At 33.8% G+C, this 18,235-nt stretch overlaps 1 protein-coding gene across 2 annotated transcripts in view; it reads right to left on the bottom strand.

Moving 5' to 3' along the window:
• Positions 1-6,298: 6,298 nt before the first annotated feature.
• The window catches only part of GDAP2 (ganglioside induced differentiation associated protein 2), a 59,339-nt gene continuing 47,402 nt past the window's right edge, over positions 6,299-18,235 (bottom strand). For both annotated transcript variants that reach the window (XM_051992896.1, XM_051992897.1), the window contains exons 13-14: positions 16,353-16,496; positions 6,299-7,070 (exon numbers count right to left, since the gene is read on the bottom strand). In XM_051992896.1, coding sequence (XP_051848856.1) covers positions 7,023-7,070; positions 16,353-16,496 — 192 coding nt within the window. In that variant the 3' untranslated portion in view covers positions 6,299-7,022. The remainder of the gene's footprint in view (positions 7,071-16,352; positions 16,497-18,235) is intronic.

Below are 18,235 nucleotides of genomic sequence, written 5' to 3'. Positions count from 1 at the left end.
ACCCCCACATTCAATTATGAGACCCCATATGAGGTTGGGAACCACAGTTTAAGAAATTGGGATCTAGATGACCACTCATTTGCCATGTTAAAGGAAAGATCCTTGTTCAGATGAGTTAGCCTATAGGGTCACTTTTTACTACTGTGATTGAATTGGGTCTGTTTACTGGGGAGGGTTTTTTTTTTTTTTAACCCATATAGATGTTAACATCACATTTTTATTGAGAGGAAATAAATTGGCAAATGGTACTAAAGATTCTTTGGTTTGAATTATCATGGACTGGGTTCCATCTTTGTGGCCCTTCATTAGAAATAATTTAGTCCCCGATCATTATATAGCTCCTGGGAAAATCTGAATTTGGCTCATGTCTCTCTTAAGAACCCTACTTTTTGTTTCTCCCATTGCTCCCAGGAGATGACAAGGAATCATTATTTATTTCTTCCTTTCCCCAAGATTTAAAAAAAAATGCATTTAATTTTTTTTCTTTGAAATGATGCTGCAGTTTTCTGCCAGCAATTTGGGATTCATGCCACTCAGAGTAAATATTAACTGCAAATCAATCCAAAAAACATTTTGAGCACATGAAGGCATTCATCTTCACATCCAAGAGCTAAAACCAAATAATACATTTTTCAGTCTTTGTTACCAAAAAACTTTTACTGTTCTAGAAAATAGGTTTCTAAGAAATTGGGATCTGCTTATTTAGCCCATGTATTTACAACATGAAATGAGTGAGATGGGACTTATGTAATAAAATCATAGATCAGTGACAGAAGGAACCTTACACATCTTCTAGTCCAACTTGACATTGTTCAAGGTCTCTGATTTGAAGTCACATGTATTGAATTCCATCATTGTAGCTCCCACCCAGTACTAATTCCTGGGAAAGTCTGAACTTGGCTCTGTGCCTCCAAGCATAGAGGTTAACAAAACAACTGAAGACCAGGCTTATTAATGGCAAGAATAAAACATGAAAAAAAAATATATAAAGGATATTTCATATTAGTTCCATTTTCCCAGAGTTCAGCACTGTTTCTGGTAACTTTGCAATCGAGTTATTATTGAATAGGCCTGAGGGTCCTGAAGAAGAGGCAATGTCTCCTTGGTACGCTCATGCTACCTTTGCTTGATCCTCCCTCCCCCCACTTTCTGATTGACTGGTTCCTCCTAGAACTTTCATTTTCAGGAATATAGCCAAGCTACTTATGTTCACTCTTCCCTCTTGGCTCTCCTCCTGATCTCTCAAATTCTTTCTCAACCATCTCCACAAGTACCTTCTCTCTATCCCCCACCTCACCTTTTATGTCTTCCTTCATTTCAAGGAATGGGACTATCTTTATGTGTAATTTCCCACGTTTAACCCAGGGTCTGGCACATAGGGAGTGCTTGATACAGGTATGGACTTTATGTTCTGATGTAGTTAATCAGTATCACTTATTACTGCTATTTTTGGTGCCATCTCCCTCTCAAACTGAAAACTCCATGAGGAAAACGTCCCAAAGTCACACAGTGCTAAGTTGTGGGAACAAGGCAATTCAGCCTTCACACCATTTAAAAACTGCTGGTGAATGATGTACAGCGAGATGGGTGACACTGTATCTTGCTGCTTTCCTCATTTACATGCCTACCTATGTTTTTTTTTTTTTTTTCTTACTTCATGATGACTAGAGAGGTAGCACAATGCAATCAATACAAAGAATGGTCAAAATGCCTGAATTCTAACAGACTGACCATTTACTTGACCTTTATTAAGTCATTTTACAGGATTCTAAATTTTTTCAACCATAAAAATAGGCTATTCATGAGCTCTGTCTTCAAAAGATTACTGTGAAGATCAAAAGAAAAATATTATGGTTAAGTATCTTAAAAATAGTAAAGCCCTATCCAGCAAATAGATACCATTACAGAAAAGCTGAGAACCAGTGGATTTTATAACAATGGATCTGAAAGGGAATTTGTTTGATTTTCTATTCAAATAGATAGGTTTTCAGAATTTGCAAGTATTTATGTTTTATAAAGGTCAATATTTGAAAATGGTTACAAACAGATAATTCCATATGAAGATAGTTTAACAGGCAAAGTCCTAGAATGCATCTATTTTAAGAAATCTGCACCAGGATCTCCTAAAATCTTTTGCTATTTACATGGAATCTGCTTTCACAAGGCAAAAAAAAAAAATAGAGATAATTCATATTGCATGCAATTTCTTATATCATTCATCATACTATTTACTGTATGTGTTTGGTTTTATGGATTAGGATGGTAGCATGGAAAGAGGAAAGAAAAAAAAAATGGTCTACATTTCTTTCCTGGTTCTCCATATAGTTCAAATGCAAACATAGTTTAAAACAAAAAACAATTCTCAAATGAAGAAAAACATATTTTAAAAACATATCTTTAAATGTGAAACATTAGAAAAGGCCTTTTGAATTTTGAATAAACATTTTTAAGTCATACCAGCTACACAGAACCTAGGTTTCCATTGCTCAGCAGTAATTAAAATGATTTACATGTGTACAAGATTTTACAAAATTATTTATTTTAATCAGCAAGATCTGGTCTTGAAAGTCCTGGCTCAGTTTGTGCTGACTATGTGCTTATACTAACAAAAATCATTACAAACAAAAGTGTGACTATGTGTTTACATTATGTATTTAACTTTCAATAGGCAACAGAATATTGTATTCAGTAGTTATGTTTGCTATGTGAACTGCAATAGCAAAAACATGTCTGTTTCCTCAATCCAGCCCTTCCACAAATTGTTTCTCTTTTTGCAACAGCCAATCTTAGAAATGTTTTTCTGGAAAGCATAAAAAAACAAAGTTAACTATTCCCATCCAATATTCCCAAATATCCACTGTTGTAAAATTTTGTCAACTATTGCATGATATTTATTGCTTCATATCCCTTATGTATTAGAACGCAGGACATCACTGGAAAAATATATATATGAAAGAGCAGTTTGATTGAAGGGGCTTTGAGGCAATCTTTATATTTTGTGATTGTGTAGCCTATACATGACATCTTTTACTCTTCAAAATTCAGGTCAAAACATAAATCAAGGGAAATTCAACCATAAAGTTGTATCTAGCATCTATAGGACTAAAAGACCTCATATCTTTAGAATGGTAATACTGCTGCAGGGAATTTTAAGGTAAAAATACAATTTCCTTAGGATTCCTATCCCAAAATGACCCTCTCTTTCATCTATCTTTATGAAGATATGTCTTTCTGGTAGAATAAAAGCTCTTAGTGGGAAAGATTTGTTCCATTTTTGTTTTTAAATCTCAAGTGCCCAGCATACAACAGATTAATAAATGCTTGACTGATTGATCCATGATTCTCTGGGGCCAAATCTTCTTTGAGATCAAAGCAGCTGAAGTTCATTCTGTTGAATTATGAACTATGCATTCCTTCCCATTTTCATCTCCAAAAATAGCAATGCACATTCCCATATTACAGTTTCAATCTTAGAATACATACATATATGTAAAATTTAAAAGGAGACTATCACAACTCGTTTTTAGCTGACATTTAATTGTCATGTGTTCTCATTTTTCTTTTGAATTAGGCAATGAAAAGACAGAATTATTTCCTAGAGTTGAACAAAATGAGACTCCAAAGAATTGAAAACAGACAAGAGAGATGGGTAATGTTCTTTTACTATAATAATTAAAGTTGTTCTCCAGTAAGGGAGAGATCCTTTTTTTTTTTTTTTTTTTTTTTTTAGTAAACTTTAGCCTTATCAGAATTTTTATGATAAACTTACTTTTTTTTCCCCCCTAACATTTGTACCGAATTCCTACTGATAGCTTTCAAAATATTATAATAGTTATTTCCTCTGATGACACTTTTTAAAGGCAACAATAAAAATAGAACATCATCAAATAAAATGTGAGTCTGAAGAAAGATAACTTTTAATTTGAACCACTGTGCCTAAGATTTTTTAGGAATGAATTTTCTAGCATGGTATTTCACTTATAAAAAATCTTTGGTATCACTAAATTCAAAGCAATTCAAATATATGAAGACAGAAACTCTTTACTATTTTGAAACTCCAGTATGCTATACATGAATTAATTTACTTAAAGTTTTGTAAGCTGTGTCTAGAGCTTCAAGAAGACCAAAATCTAACTGTCATGCTCTGAATTACTCAGCTGTTAGTGGATTGCTGAATGCAGCTATTCCTTTACCCCACAATGTTTGCCTCTGAAATAGAAGATGTGTTTTCTGACCTTTATCAAAACCATATATGACAATTGTATCCTACTTGAACATTCTGTCACCATTAATGTCACTCTGCTCTTTCCAAAAGTACAGTCAGATGAAATAGCTTCATTAAACGTATTTTGTACAAATGATACTGATCCTAGTTGACACCCAGTCTCATTGGGAAATAAGTGATTTCCATTTTAACTGTCACCACCAAACTATCAATTCTCATGATGAGTTTGGTGGACACTACCTCAGTATCCTGCTCTTTAAGGTGAAAACAGAAGACCATTCACATATATAGCATATTATATGCAATACACACAAATATACATGCACACTCACATGTTTGTGTGTGTAGCACTTACTAAAAGCATTACTCTTAGCAATAAATACCCTTTTAAAATTACTGGATGGATGATCTTCTTGTAACTGAATACCATCTTGTAACTGAAGCACATTTGCAATTTTAAAAATTATAAATATAGATATTCATACATACATACTTACATACACACACATCAACTAAAAACATTTTCAAATCAAAGGACAATACAGCAAATATTTTCACTACAGGCAGCCTGTTCTACTGCTTATAGGAAAAAAGTACAGGAAAGATATTTTGATTCATTGGGCAGTTAAGCCCAGTAATATAGAAAAAGTTGCATATTTTCATAGCCCCTTGTGGAAAAGGTATTCCAATTCTATCCAACAAATCTGACAATCCAGAGTGCTTCAATTTTTAGTTTAAAAGTTGCAGTTATTTGAATTTTTGTAGTGGGCACAACCACGTGAAAAAGACAAAAGGAATCATTTTTGGTAAAAATTATAATATGACCACACCAGAGAAAGGTGAAAGTTACATTTGTAACTGTAGCCAACATGTGTTGATTTCTACTTTCGTCCAATATTCATAAACACGGGATAAGGAAGACCATTTTTACTTAGTTCATATGTTCATTATGTTCATAAGTGATTGATACTTCAGTATTTCAACACATTCAATCGCTAAACTCTCTAATAACCAAAGGGGAAGGGGCTTGCTCAATTCCATAATTTCTTCTAAATTTATTATACTTTTGATACTTGGAAGATAAGATGCATCTCTTATGAATTAAGGAATTGAGAATTAAATGGGACATGAAAGTGTTGTTACTGAAAGAGAAAAAGGCTCCTTAGTTAAGTTGACATTTAAAAAGAACATGTTGAATCTGTTCTTCACTTCAACAGACATAAATGATTTGTGTACATGTATGCATAAGGTTAGGAGATGGGGATAAGGTAATTGCTGATAGTTGAGGAAGCTTTAGGAATATGTGGATGACAATTAACCTTTTATTTAAGAATTGCCTTTTCCCCTCACCCCATAAGAGGTTTTCCAACTGACATTATAATCAATGGTCAACAAAATCCTGGACAAAGTTAGAGGTGGAAGGTGCTAGGGCTGGAATTAAGTGCTGATGGCTATATATTCTCTTTAAAGGCTGAAATAGTATAGGGAGTCCTATTGAGCTCACTCACATTTCATTCCTAATTTACAACCAGACATGACATCCCCACTTCACATTTCCTTAGCACCTTTAGCTCAAAGATTTTCAAGTCCTTTTCTAGATACTATGTCTTTTCATACCTCCATGAGATAGGTAAAATGATACTCATTTTATAACCAGGCAGGCTAAGGCTTAATGCCTGAGTTACAAACATCAAGACTAGCAATGATACCAAGAATCACATTCCTTGTTTCTCCTCATCTTTTTTATATAAGCAGACAATGCCAGGAGGTCTAATCATTGGATAAGGGCTCCTAAGACAAGATCATATAAGTGACATTCACAGAAAATGAGCCATTGTTAGAGGAGGGGTGTGTGTGTGTGTGTGTGTGTGTGTGTGTGTGTGTGTGTGTGTGTGTGTGTATGTGTGTGTACATGCACACACAGAATTCTAAAAAGAATGAACACATTAGTTTTTTTTTTTTTTTTCTCATACGATAACTTATTGAATTGTTGGTGAAGTGTTAGGTAGTTCCTATTTACTTAGGGGACTAAGACAGCTGGAGCTTTTAAAAAGAGACCACAAACACTTATGATTACAGAAAAGAGTGAAAAAAGACATCCTTTTATCATACTGTTAAGAGCAAAACAATGGCAACCCCACAGATTATCTAATTCAGGGATACAAGCCTGGCACTTAACACAACTCCAATTCTGCTAAACATTTTGATGACCTTTCATGAAGTAGTAGAATTTCAGTCCAATCACTTCCGACATCCTCAGTTTTATACCATTCTTCTCTGTCATAGGGAAAATATTCATATATATAAGTTAAGTAAATACCACAACAGGTTTGGAAGCAAGGTATCTATCTGATAAGGGTAGTCTGAATGGTTCTGTACATTCTTACAAATGGCTCAATGCCCCAGGCAGCTTTCAATACTATGGTGACAATATGATCAAGATTGACAGACTGTCCAACAGGCTGATGTCTTTTCAGGAAATTGAAGACCTTTGAAAGTTGCTTTCCACCAGGGGATGCAGATATAAAACCTTTCTTTCCTTTTATCCTGAAATATCACTATTTCCATTAGAACACATATACAAATTTAAAACAGTGGTATGCAGTGTACAATAACCTAACATTTGCAGATTGTTTATGTGCCTGAAAATATAATGTCAATAAAAAAATATCAGAGAGGTGGGGACAAAAGACCTTCTCTGAATTCTGTACAGCACAAATGAAGTTCAATTCGACAAGTAGCAGGCCATGGAGATGATAGTGATCCTTGGAAACCAGCAGTGCTACAAGACGGAAGGTCAGAGATCTGGTGATGGGGGATAAGACGCATAGTAAGGTCCATTTTCCTGTGGAAAGAAAAAAGGAGGTAAAAAAAAAAAAAAGATTTACAACATTAAAAGAAGGTCTCTAACATCTGTGAGCATGGAAGAAAAAGTGTTTTAAGACAGAATTAAAGACAGAACAAACTATGTAGCGACTTAGCTCACGATTGTGAAACTCAAATTTCCTTAAAGGGAATCTAAGAATCATAACTGTGTTGGCAGACTGTCGCTGCTCTCTTGCCACGCATAAGGAGTAAAGCTTGTTAAAGTTCTCAGGTCATTCAGTTCAAGATGGAGAATTGCATGCCAGGCCTTTAATGTCTAAGGAAAGCAACATAGTTCCAGAGTGACTATTTGGCTCACATTTTTCTTAAGTTTGTTTTTATAAAAACTAAGAAAGCCAGTTAATTTCAATGGTTTTAAGTTAATTAAATTTTCAAGACCAATAGGCACTCAAATTAGGTTAATGGGAATTAAGACTGTTTTGTATTCCTAAATTTTTTTCTTCAGTTCATTTTCATTAAGCTTTAAGGTAGGGAATATGTAGCATTAATGCCAAGTTAAGACTTGGGGAAAGAGATGGAAGATGATGTTTAAATGAGATATTTTATGGTAATTAAGGGATTAAAGTGGATGAATTATCCTATACTTGGCATCAGGTCCACCAAAGCAGGGGAAAATACTGGTCCAATTCCAAAGGCACAGGTATCAGGCATTAGTGTCTAAGAATTCTTGGTTTCTGAACATAAATGTAACCAAAAATCTAAAGATTTTTTCCTTTAAACTCAGCTGAAGTCAAAGTCTAGGATCTTCTCTATTTTTTAAACTTGAATAATTTATAAAAATAATTCTTTGCAATTTGATGTAAAGGCTTATCTTTTTTACCCTTGATTCAAATTCTATCTCCTCATCTTATCTCTCAATTTAGCTTTTTATATTATTAGCTACCATTTCATTACTGAAAGGAGTCACAAAGACTATATAAAATCAAAGTATAAGGAGGAGAGAAGGGAAAAGAATAGGAATCTATATCATATCCAAGTACCTCACGTAACAGCTTTTACAAATATTGCCTCAACATTTCACTCCCTAAGGATGACTTGCCTCAAGTCGAACTGATTTATTTTACATATGAGGAATATGAAATCTTAAGTTTAGGACTAGCATAAAGTCACATAGTAGAACAAAAGGAATCTTTTCTAAAAAGCAAATATTGGCCAAGGTCAGGTAAATCTATTTTAAGGCTCACCTGAAAATAAAAGATTCACTTCTCTTTAAGTTTAAGATAACATAATAAATATATTATTAAGCACCTGCTACACGAAAGGCATGGTTTTTAGTGCTAAGACTAGGAAGTTACTCCCTGCTCTCCCGGACCTTATGTTCTATTGCTAGTAGCTTGTATTTATGTAGTACCTTAAAACCCTGGAAACTTTCCTTATAATAATAGACTGGCTATGTCACAAATGATGAGTAACTGTCAGATGAGGACAATGAATTTCAGCTTCTTCAGGTGACTTACCTATAACCCTGAAGTCTTGGAGCCATAACTGGAACTCAGGGCTTTTGCTTTAACTCAGAATTCTTTTTACTATATCACAATTTTAAAAAATCCAATCCTCTCAGAATATATTGCTTAATTCTCTTTCAATGCTGTTTCCTTACAGTTTTACACACTGAATACTTTTTAAATCTTCATGGAATTTTATACTAATTTCATATTATGTGAGAGATTGCTGAGCAATGAAATAGCTTCACAATTTATTTGGAAATGATAAAAAATTTATGAAACACTCAAGTGCTGAAGAAAAACTATGGAATTCTTTTAGAAGGCCTTTATGAAAATGATAGTTAATTTTCTGAAATGGAAGAGGTCCAAGCTAGCCAACCTTGACATCCTTCTTGGCTCTCTCTCTCCACTGCAGCATCTAATTACCTATAGGACATAGACATATACAGACACCCAAACACCCAAACATAGATATATACAAACACACAAATACATGCATAGATATGTACACACACTTCTTAGCCTAGCACTCAGAGATTCCCATCCTTCTTTTACATGACTATCTTGTCCAATGTTTCTGCCAAATTAGACAAGCAGCTGGTCTGTGAATTCAACATGCCATTTGTTTATGTATTTATTCATTCGTTTGTTTGTTTGTTTATTTATTTAGGGTTGCTGACATTCACATAAACAATCATGGATGCTGTCCTTATATCTTCATCATGCTTGCATATTCAATTCAAGAGAGATTTTCCAGCCTTTCTTGATTCCCTTCTCAGTATTCTCTCCTTGAAATAGTCAAGAACACTTTCTATTTCTCTTTTGCCCCTTTCAAACCTAATATATTTAGCTAGGTACATGTTCTATCCTTTTCTTCCCTTCTGTTCCTAGTAGGATTGTCAGGTCATATCAAAAAAATGTAAATTTTGTCTTTGTAACCCTAATACTTACCAAAGTGCTTACTGTATAGTCTTTTTGATCAAACCTGATTCCACCTGCACAGGGAATTCTTGCTGTGGAACTCTTCTAGCCTGGGGGACTATCCCACAACCAGTATGTATTAAATGGAGGACTTGAATGCAGTCTGACTGATTTTCAGGTTGTCTCTTTCAGCACTAAAGCCCTCTGTACTGCACATAACAGGTGCTTAATAAATATAGTTCACCAAACAGTTATTAAGGGCCTGCTATGTGCACTGCTGTATTTTTATCACTTAGCTGTCTCCATCAAGCTATAGTCAGTTGGGGGATTACAAAGACAAGGAAGTATAACACACAATGTTACATATTAAATTAGAGGGACACAAAGCAAAGAGCTGTGTTAATAAGTCTGAATTCAGCAGAAGGTCCTTAAAAGAGGGAGGGGGAGAAAGAAGAGAGAAGAGAAAGGTCAAGAAGCAGCATCTGAGATGGGTATCAATGAATGAGTAAAAATTCTGGAAGCAAAGTGGGGAGGAAGATAGGTAAAGGAGGAGGGAAATGTCAGAACAGAATGGAGAGGGAGAGGCTGGGAAGGCGAGGGACTATAGAGTTTCTTCAGTGCTCCACAGGGTGTTGGGAAATTTCCTTGGTGGGAAGGCCATAAGTGTCAAGGAAAAAAGATTTAAGTCTGAGTTAGACATGGTGACTTATCTTGAAGTGCTGGGACATGAGGTGGAGAAGTTCTGGTGGAAAAATGGATCTGGAGCTCAAAAGGGAGATGAAGACTACAAAGACATATTTGAGATTCATCTATGTAGAGATGTTAGTTAATTGTTATGGTGGGAAGGAGACTATCATGGGATGAAGATTCAAAGAAAAAACAAGAGGGGCAAAGACATCTTCAGAACATGTAACTTTCAAGATTGGAAAGAGGATCAGGAGCCAATAAGAGATACAGAAGAATAGTTTAAAAGTGTGGTAGCCAAAGGAAGGGTGCATATCTGGTGGTCAAGGGGGTGTGTGGAGCAATTTCAAAAGGCCCCTGTTGTCAGATTAAAGCAGAAGAGTATGGCGCAAAGAAGAGGAGTCATATTATGGTACATACATTATATTAAACAACTTTTTCCATGAAGTTCATCAGTGAAAGGCATAAGGATGAAGGCTTAAGGGAAGTCTTTTTTTAGTACCAGGATACTAGAGCATACTTGAAAATAGCTGAGAAAGAGTCGGGAAAATGAATTAAGCCACTAATTATTTTCGTTTTACCTACATATTTTTGTTTTCTTGAGTAAGCAAGATTTTTGTTCCTGATATGTCTCATATTCCTGCTAGGTGACCCCTACTACAATTATTTTAAGGGGGCATTATAGTCAATATAAAAAAAAAAAACTATCTTTAGATTATTTGAATGATAATGATAATCATAATAATGGCTACTATGTGCCAGGCACTGTGTTAAGCATTTTACAATGATTATTTCTTATTTGATCCCCATTAAAACCCTGCAATGGGTGTTATTGACATCTCTGTTTACAGGTGAAGAAACTGAAGTAAAGTGACTTGCCTAAGAACACACAGCTATTAAGTATCTGGGGCCAAATCTAAACTCAGGTCTTTTTTCTTGCTCCAGGTCTGGAGTTCTAACCCTTGTGTCGCCTGGAGGTCTCTCTGTGTAATGCTATTTGTATGTTTGCATATGTATAGGTCTGCATAGCAGGTGAGACAAAGTGGAAGACCATTTTGCATTTCTTTGCTTCAGTCAGCCCTAGGCCTGTAGAAGACCTTAACTTGGAAAAGTCAAGGCTTCCCACTGAATCCAGGGCCATCTCCAGGCATCCTGATCTGTGTCTGGCGCTGGATCCTATGGCTCTGGAGGAGAAGGGGAGGCAAGTGACCTCGCACAACCTCCCCAACTTACATCCAGCTCCCCTGCATGTCATGGCATCCCCTCCCTGATGTCATACTCTCTTCAAGAATGAAGGACAAACAATAAGGTGAGACAAAGCACAAGATCCCTGGATCATTCCATAGGAGACATTCCAAGGTGACATGAAGTCATAGATTACTATGGGTCTAGTCTTTCAACCAGTTATGAATCTTACTATCTGCTCTGTATCTATTTTTTTCTATAAGAATAGCAAGAAACATTTTCAAATAGTTTGCTAAAATCTGGGTAAACACAACCAATAACATTCCCTTGACCTACCAGTCTGAGGATCCTATTAAAAAAGGAGCCAAGTTGAGTCTGGGAGGACCAGTTCTTGATAAAATATTCTGGCTCTCTGTTACTTAAGGGATTATTAATACCTAGCTTTTTAAAATTGTAGGATAGTTTCCAGCAAAACAGAATGTTAAGAGAAATTTTAAATCACAGTATAGAGGGTTAGTTTTTTTGTTTCATTCATTGCATTTCTACCTCCTCTCCCCTCCCCCCACCCATGTCTAGGATAATACCTGGCACACAGTAGGTACTTAATAAATGCTTATAGTTTGTATTTCCTTTTTTGGACCACTAGTTTAGGCAATAATTTAGGCCCATGTCTCTGATAAATAAAGATATGATGAGGTAAAAACTTAACACACAAAACTCAAACCCAAATTGGTTTAGGACAGCTGGTCTGGGTGTGGTAGAATTTTAACTGAATTTTAACAACTGCCTATTCATTTTTAGATGCTTAGACATACAATGTGTGTCACTGCAAAATAGTCCTTTGGGTCTTATAATAATCATAAAACAGATGACATGCACATCTGTTCCAAAAAATGAAGGATAAACCAAAACACTAGCTTTTGAAATGTCATTTCAGTTTTTCATACAATAAAGTAGTTAGCTAGAGCCCTATGCCTAGCACATTCCCTTCAAGTCAATCTCTCTATCCCAAGGAGATAGAACAATAATTCAAAAAGATAAAAATAAGGACAAATTTTATTTCCTCAGTCCATTAAAAAAAAAAAAAAAAACACAGGCTAATGTCCCTGTCTCATGTCATAATCTTTATATCCATAACCTAATTGTAAATTTTCACTAGTTCTCTGTATTACTGCCAAACTTTTATTAGCTATCAAGATACATTATCTACTCCATTTTTTTACACTAAGAGAATCAGAGATAGCTAAAGTTAGCTCTATACGTAAAAAAAAATCATATAGGATTTTTAATTTAAATAATTTTATAAAAGTCAACAGAACAATTACAGTGAGTCTCCTCCTCATACTTTCCCAATTTTAATACATATTTTTATTTGTGAAGCTATTTAGGACAAATCTCCATCATCAGTTTCCTATCTAAATTTATCTTTTTATATTATTAGCTATTTCATTACTGAAAGGATGCATTGACTGTAATTGTAGGTATTACAGGTAAGCACTACACAATAAATCCTGCCCTGAAAAAGGGTTTTTCTTTGGACAAAATCCTTCCTTCAGGTACTGTGGGGGAATGAAGAATGTTAAATCTAGCATGCTCACTCAGGATTAGCTTCAAGTACATCAATAATGTCCTATAGTGAAAGGATGTAATGTTCTTCCACATTTTGTTCTAACAAACGGGCTCTGTTCTCTATAAGGTGACTGTGCACTTTGGCCTGAGTTTATTCATGGAAAATGAGTGACTGAACTACAGCGTCTCCTAGGTTTCTTTGAATTCTAAAATTCCGACATGAATATGAGTCTAATGGAAATTTTATCTGAAGCATGTGTGTATTTAAATTATAATTGCATTTTAATGAATAATGAGATAGTCAGACAATAACTGTAGGAACAGATCAGCCTCTGAAGTGTTTAAGCCAGAGATATTACAGACTTCTATGTAAGCAGACAACATTCACTACCTGTCAGTTCAGCCATTGAGAATGAAAATGAATTATTGCAGTTTTCTTTAGCACTTACAGAATTCATGCTCTAATAGAACAAAGGTTATAATCTATTGAGAGACTACAATCTTTGCAGAAAATAATTGGTCACAAATAAAATAGAGATCTCTCATTTCTGACTGTGTAATTCTTTGGCAATTCTATGTTTATAGGATGGTATATTATAAATTTTGGAAAGGGTGAGAAAGGATGAAGAAGTATAATTAGTAGCCAATGACTGTTCTTAAAATTCCAAATTAGTCTTATTCCTTTACAACAGACTAAAATCATTCAAGATGGATTTTCTATATTGAGAGCAAGTTTTTGAAGGCTGACACCAAATCTTTTAGACTTCCAAAGGATATTGGCAATGAATCTGGGGTTTAATTTTTCTGATTCTGAGGATTTCTAACAAAACAAAATGAGACATCCATATTTTTATCACAGATCAAACTATATGTGTTCCCTTGGTACTCCCAGAATATTTTGTAAATGTTTTTGATGATCTTTCCCACTCTGCTGTATATTATATTTATTTATATGTGTCTTATTTTTCTCTACCATACTATAAAACATTTTTGGGACAGAGACTACTATTAATTTCCTTTAATTCCTAGCATGGTTCCTTGCAAATGGCAAATGCTCAATATTGTTGAATTGGATTTTTATGTATTATAATAATGTAACTTAATGTAAATTTTAATCTATTATAACCTTGAAAAATACTAGTTTGAAATCAGCTATTATACTTGTGGCTATGAATTTTAACAATGGATTTAGATCCATGGAATCCAGCATAGGAATTTTATTTTCTTCACAACTATTGCAAAAGTAATATGGAAACTTTCAATCCAAATCACTTTCATTAAAAGCAAATAAAGGAAAAACCCAAACAAACCAAATTCAAAATGAATATGGAAAATCTTCATGCAAGTAAAGAGTTTACCTTCTATGACCAAGTAATAATACAAACACATCTGTAAATTGTAGCTAACAGTCTTGATAAAATTCTAATAAATATAACCCCTTAAGGCATTAAATGAAATTTTGAAAATAGGCCCTTCAACATGAAAAAGATGCCAAGTTGCATCACTGAAATTACCATGAGTACTAGAGTAGGGCTAGAAGTTATTTTGATTGTAGTTCTAAGTAGATAATATAAGAATAAATTGCTTCATTTAAAATTCAATTCTCTTTAATAGGGAGTATTTAAAATGTTCAAAGCCCCGAGTCAAAAAACAAAATACTCTCTGCCCCATAGTAACTAAATTCTATAAGGAGGAATTATAAATAAAGAGGTAGACATTGGCTGTACATAGTTGTTTGTGTGGTGTCTGTCTCATTAGATTGTGAGCATCTTCAGAGTAGAAATGATCTTTAACCTCTCTTTGATTCTCTAGTGGTGAGCATAGTTGATAGCTCTCTGAAGGTACTTCATATTGACTAAACACTTAATATAACCAACAACTAGCCCTATTGACTCTTACTTCCATGAACAGATTTTTAAAAAATAAATCATAATATAGAAGAAACAAATTATTTTAGTTAAATTTTAAAAAGCTTTCCCCAAAATAAATGCAATCACAGCCAGAAGAAATACAGAAGAAAAAGTATAAATAAGCATATAAATCTATAATATTAAGAGCCACTCCCTAACAGCTAAGTGGCCAAAAGTCATATGAAGACATATGACTAGTCTTCAAACGAAGAAATAATCATCTAGAAGTGTTCTAAATGACTAATACTCATAGAAATATAAACTTAAAAAACTATATTACCTGACATGCAAAAGACAGGCAAATATTGTAAAAGATGGAAAAATTCAATGTTGGCAGAGTTATGGGAAAATAGCTAATTCATTGCTGGTGGAGCTAGAAATTGTTCTATTTTGTATGGCAACATATAAAACAAAAATTGCAAAAATAGTTTTATCCTTTTGGCCCAGTGGTTCCAATTCTGGGTTTATGGCCTGAAGTAGTTATGGAAAGTGGGGAAGGGAAGAAACTACTCCTACAAAAATACTCATAGTACTACTATTTAGAATAATAAAATGTTGAAAACAAATCATGTGCTCAATAATTGGGGAATAGATGAACAAATTTTAGAATTCCAGTATAAGGAATATTATTAGGAATTCTAGTATAAGAATTATTCTATAACAAAAGATGAATAAGAAGAATTAAGAGGAATATAGGAAAACATATATACACTGCTTATACGTAAATGAAGACGATAACCAGCAACGAAGCTCAGATTAAAGACAATGTACAATAATGCTACTATCTTATTGAAATTAAAGCCTTCCATTCTTTAAAAAATAAAACAGTAAATTACAAAAATATAGGGTTATATGTAATAAAAAAATTAAAACACTTTCTTGCACTTTAATAGTTTTGGGGAAGTGTATTTTGTAATTTGTGATACTGATTAAAACAAAATTTAAAAATAGCCTATTTACGCTAATGAACTATAATGAATAGAGAAAGAAAGCATTTATTACAGGTAAAGCACAGATGCTCATCTGGGAAGAGATATAGAAAAGCATTCTTCTAAACTAATCTATGCAATAATTAAAACTGCACTTAAAAGATCTTCACACTTTGCCTTCTTACTACTTATTCATCTGCTTACACTCTAATGCCCTTCAAGAGAGCTACAATTCTGCTGTCTCCCATTACTTATCTGGCTATCTCTGTTATATCTCTACCCGGCTATTACTCATGTTTCACTCTCATCTCTGACTCTTAAAGATTCCCTGGCTATATCATCCAATAGGCTCTGCCTGGACCATCTTTATTTCTCCCAATATTAATGCTTTCCTCCCATCTAGTTTGTATTTATGGTGTACATTTTAATTTAAAGATATTATCTCCTACATAAAAAAGTAATTGATTGACTGATTTAGGGTCCTCTATTAATTGACTGTGTGGCCCTAGGTAAGTCAGCTAACCTCTCTAGGCCTCATGTATAAAATGGACTTGAATTCAAATTCTATGAGGATAAAAAATATTCTTTAACTTCTTACCCTGGCATCATATTCAAGAACAAAGGGTGGAAAGTCAATCTGTTCTGGGGATATGGCAGCAAATAGCTGGTGGAGGCTATCCACATGGTGGATTTTGTCCTTTAGTCCTGAGACAGAAAATGTGGTGAAAAACCATGTTGATACCTATTTGATAGGAAAGAAAAAAAAATTAAATTAATAACAGTCTTTTCTTTAAGAACTTCAAGTAAAAATCAATCATAACAAAGATGAAGTTTTTAGAAAGATGAAAAGTCTAGATAAGTAAGTTTTTTTTAAGATTTTAATTTTAATTTAATTCCCTGAAATTAAGATTATTAGAACTGAGCTGAGGAATCACAATCAGTTAACCAACATTTATTGTATAGCAGGATCTGTGCTAAACAAAGAAAGGCAAAAACATGGACCCTGTTATCAAAGATTTCAAATGCTGATGGGAAAATCATGCAAAAATCTATAGATATACAAAATATATACAGTAAATGGAAGGTAATTTTAGAGGGAAAGGAAAAACAGTATGGAGGAAGGAAAAGCCTTCTACAAAAAGGATTTGAAGTGAGAAGGAAGCAAGGAAACTAGCAGTTGAGGATGAGGAGGAATGAGCCAGAGAAAAAAGCATCATTAAGAGACTTGAGTCCCAACTTTGGATGTAATCAGTATCTCTGATAAGCTATGTGATCCAAAACAAAAATCACTTTACCTGTTTCAGCTATGCTCACTGGCAAATAGATATAACACACTTTTTTTACATTGTTAATTTACTTTAAAATCTTGGGTGTGTGTTTTTTTTCATTTACATTGTTGTAGTAGTTCAATTTTGGTATATGGGGACTTTCTTTTTATTGATGGCTTCCTTGGGGTAAAACTCCAAATTTAATTCAAAATGTCAGTGACCTTATCTGCATAATTCTAAAACAGTTGTATCATTCATAGCTTCACTAAAATGGTTTGGTGTACATATCATTCCCGATATCTGCAACACTGACAAGTGATTGCCATTTTTTAGGTTGTGAGATGGAACCTAAAATTTTGATTTGCATTTTCCTTATTATTAGTAACTTGGAACATTCTTTCATGTGATTGGAATTACTTTAAAACTCTTTTAAGAATTGTTTATTCATATCTTTTTAGCACTTAACTATTGTGATATGACATAGACATAGATACAGACACAAACACAAACACCCGCCCCCCCACATCCACATCTCAGATAACAAACCCTTATCAGAAAAACGATACAAAGAATTTTTCCTCATTTGATTACTTTCCTTCTTATCATTAATTTTGTCTATGCAGAAGCTTTTCAGTTTCACACTAAGATATCTATTTTATTTTATCTTTTCTTTGGTTAAGAAATATTTCTCATGCATAGCTATGTGAGATATGTGATCTTTTTGTCTTTTAATTTTTATTATGGTATGATCTTTAATATGAAGGTCACACATACATTTAGAATATACTGTGGAATATTAGGTAAGATTGTGGCCTGTTTAATTTCTTTCAGATAGTTTTTCAGTATTTCTATAAGTTTTTGTAAAATAAAAAAAAATTTCCCTAGGAAATTTATGTTCTCTACTTTATCAAGGAGGGGATTCAAAGTTCTATTGTTTGTGAACCTCTCTTATCTAGTCTGAGAGATCAATAGATCTTCCTATTTTTTAAACAATACCATATGGCTTTGAAGACTGTTCCTTTTAATATTGTTTGAACATTGATTATAATATGAAGTCATGTAAAACATATGTTCATATTAGCCACATTGCAAAAGAAAATATACAAAAAGAAAAAAGTAAAGAAAGTGAAAAAAATATGCTTTAATCTATATTTAGAACTTATCAGGTCTCTCTTTGAAGAAGGACAGCATTTTTGTCATGGGTCTTTTGGAA

Source organism: Antechinus flavipes, chromosome 4, assembly GCF_016432865.1.
Source record: "Antechinus flavipes isolate AdamAnt ecotype Samford, QLD, Australia chromosome 4, AdamAnt_v2, whole genome shotgun sequence".
In the NCBI taxonomy this organism is placed as follows: Eukaryota; Metazoa; Chordata; class Mammalia; order Dasyuromorphia; family Dasyuridae; genus Antechinus; species Antechinus flavipes.
The sequence above is the reverse complement of the archived record's forward strand: the minus strand, read 5'-3'. Positions and strand labels throughout refer to the sequence as shown.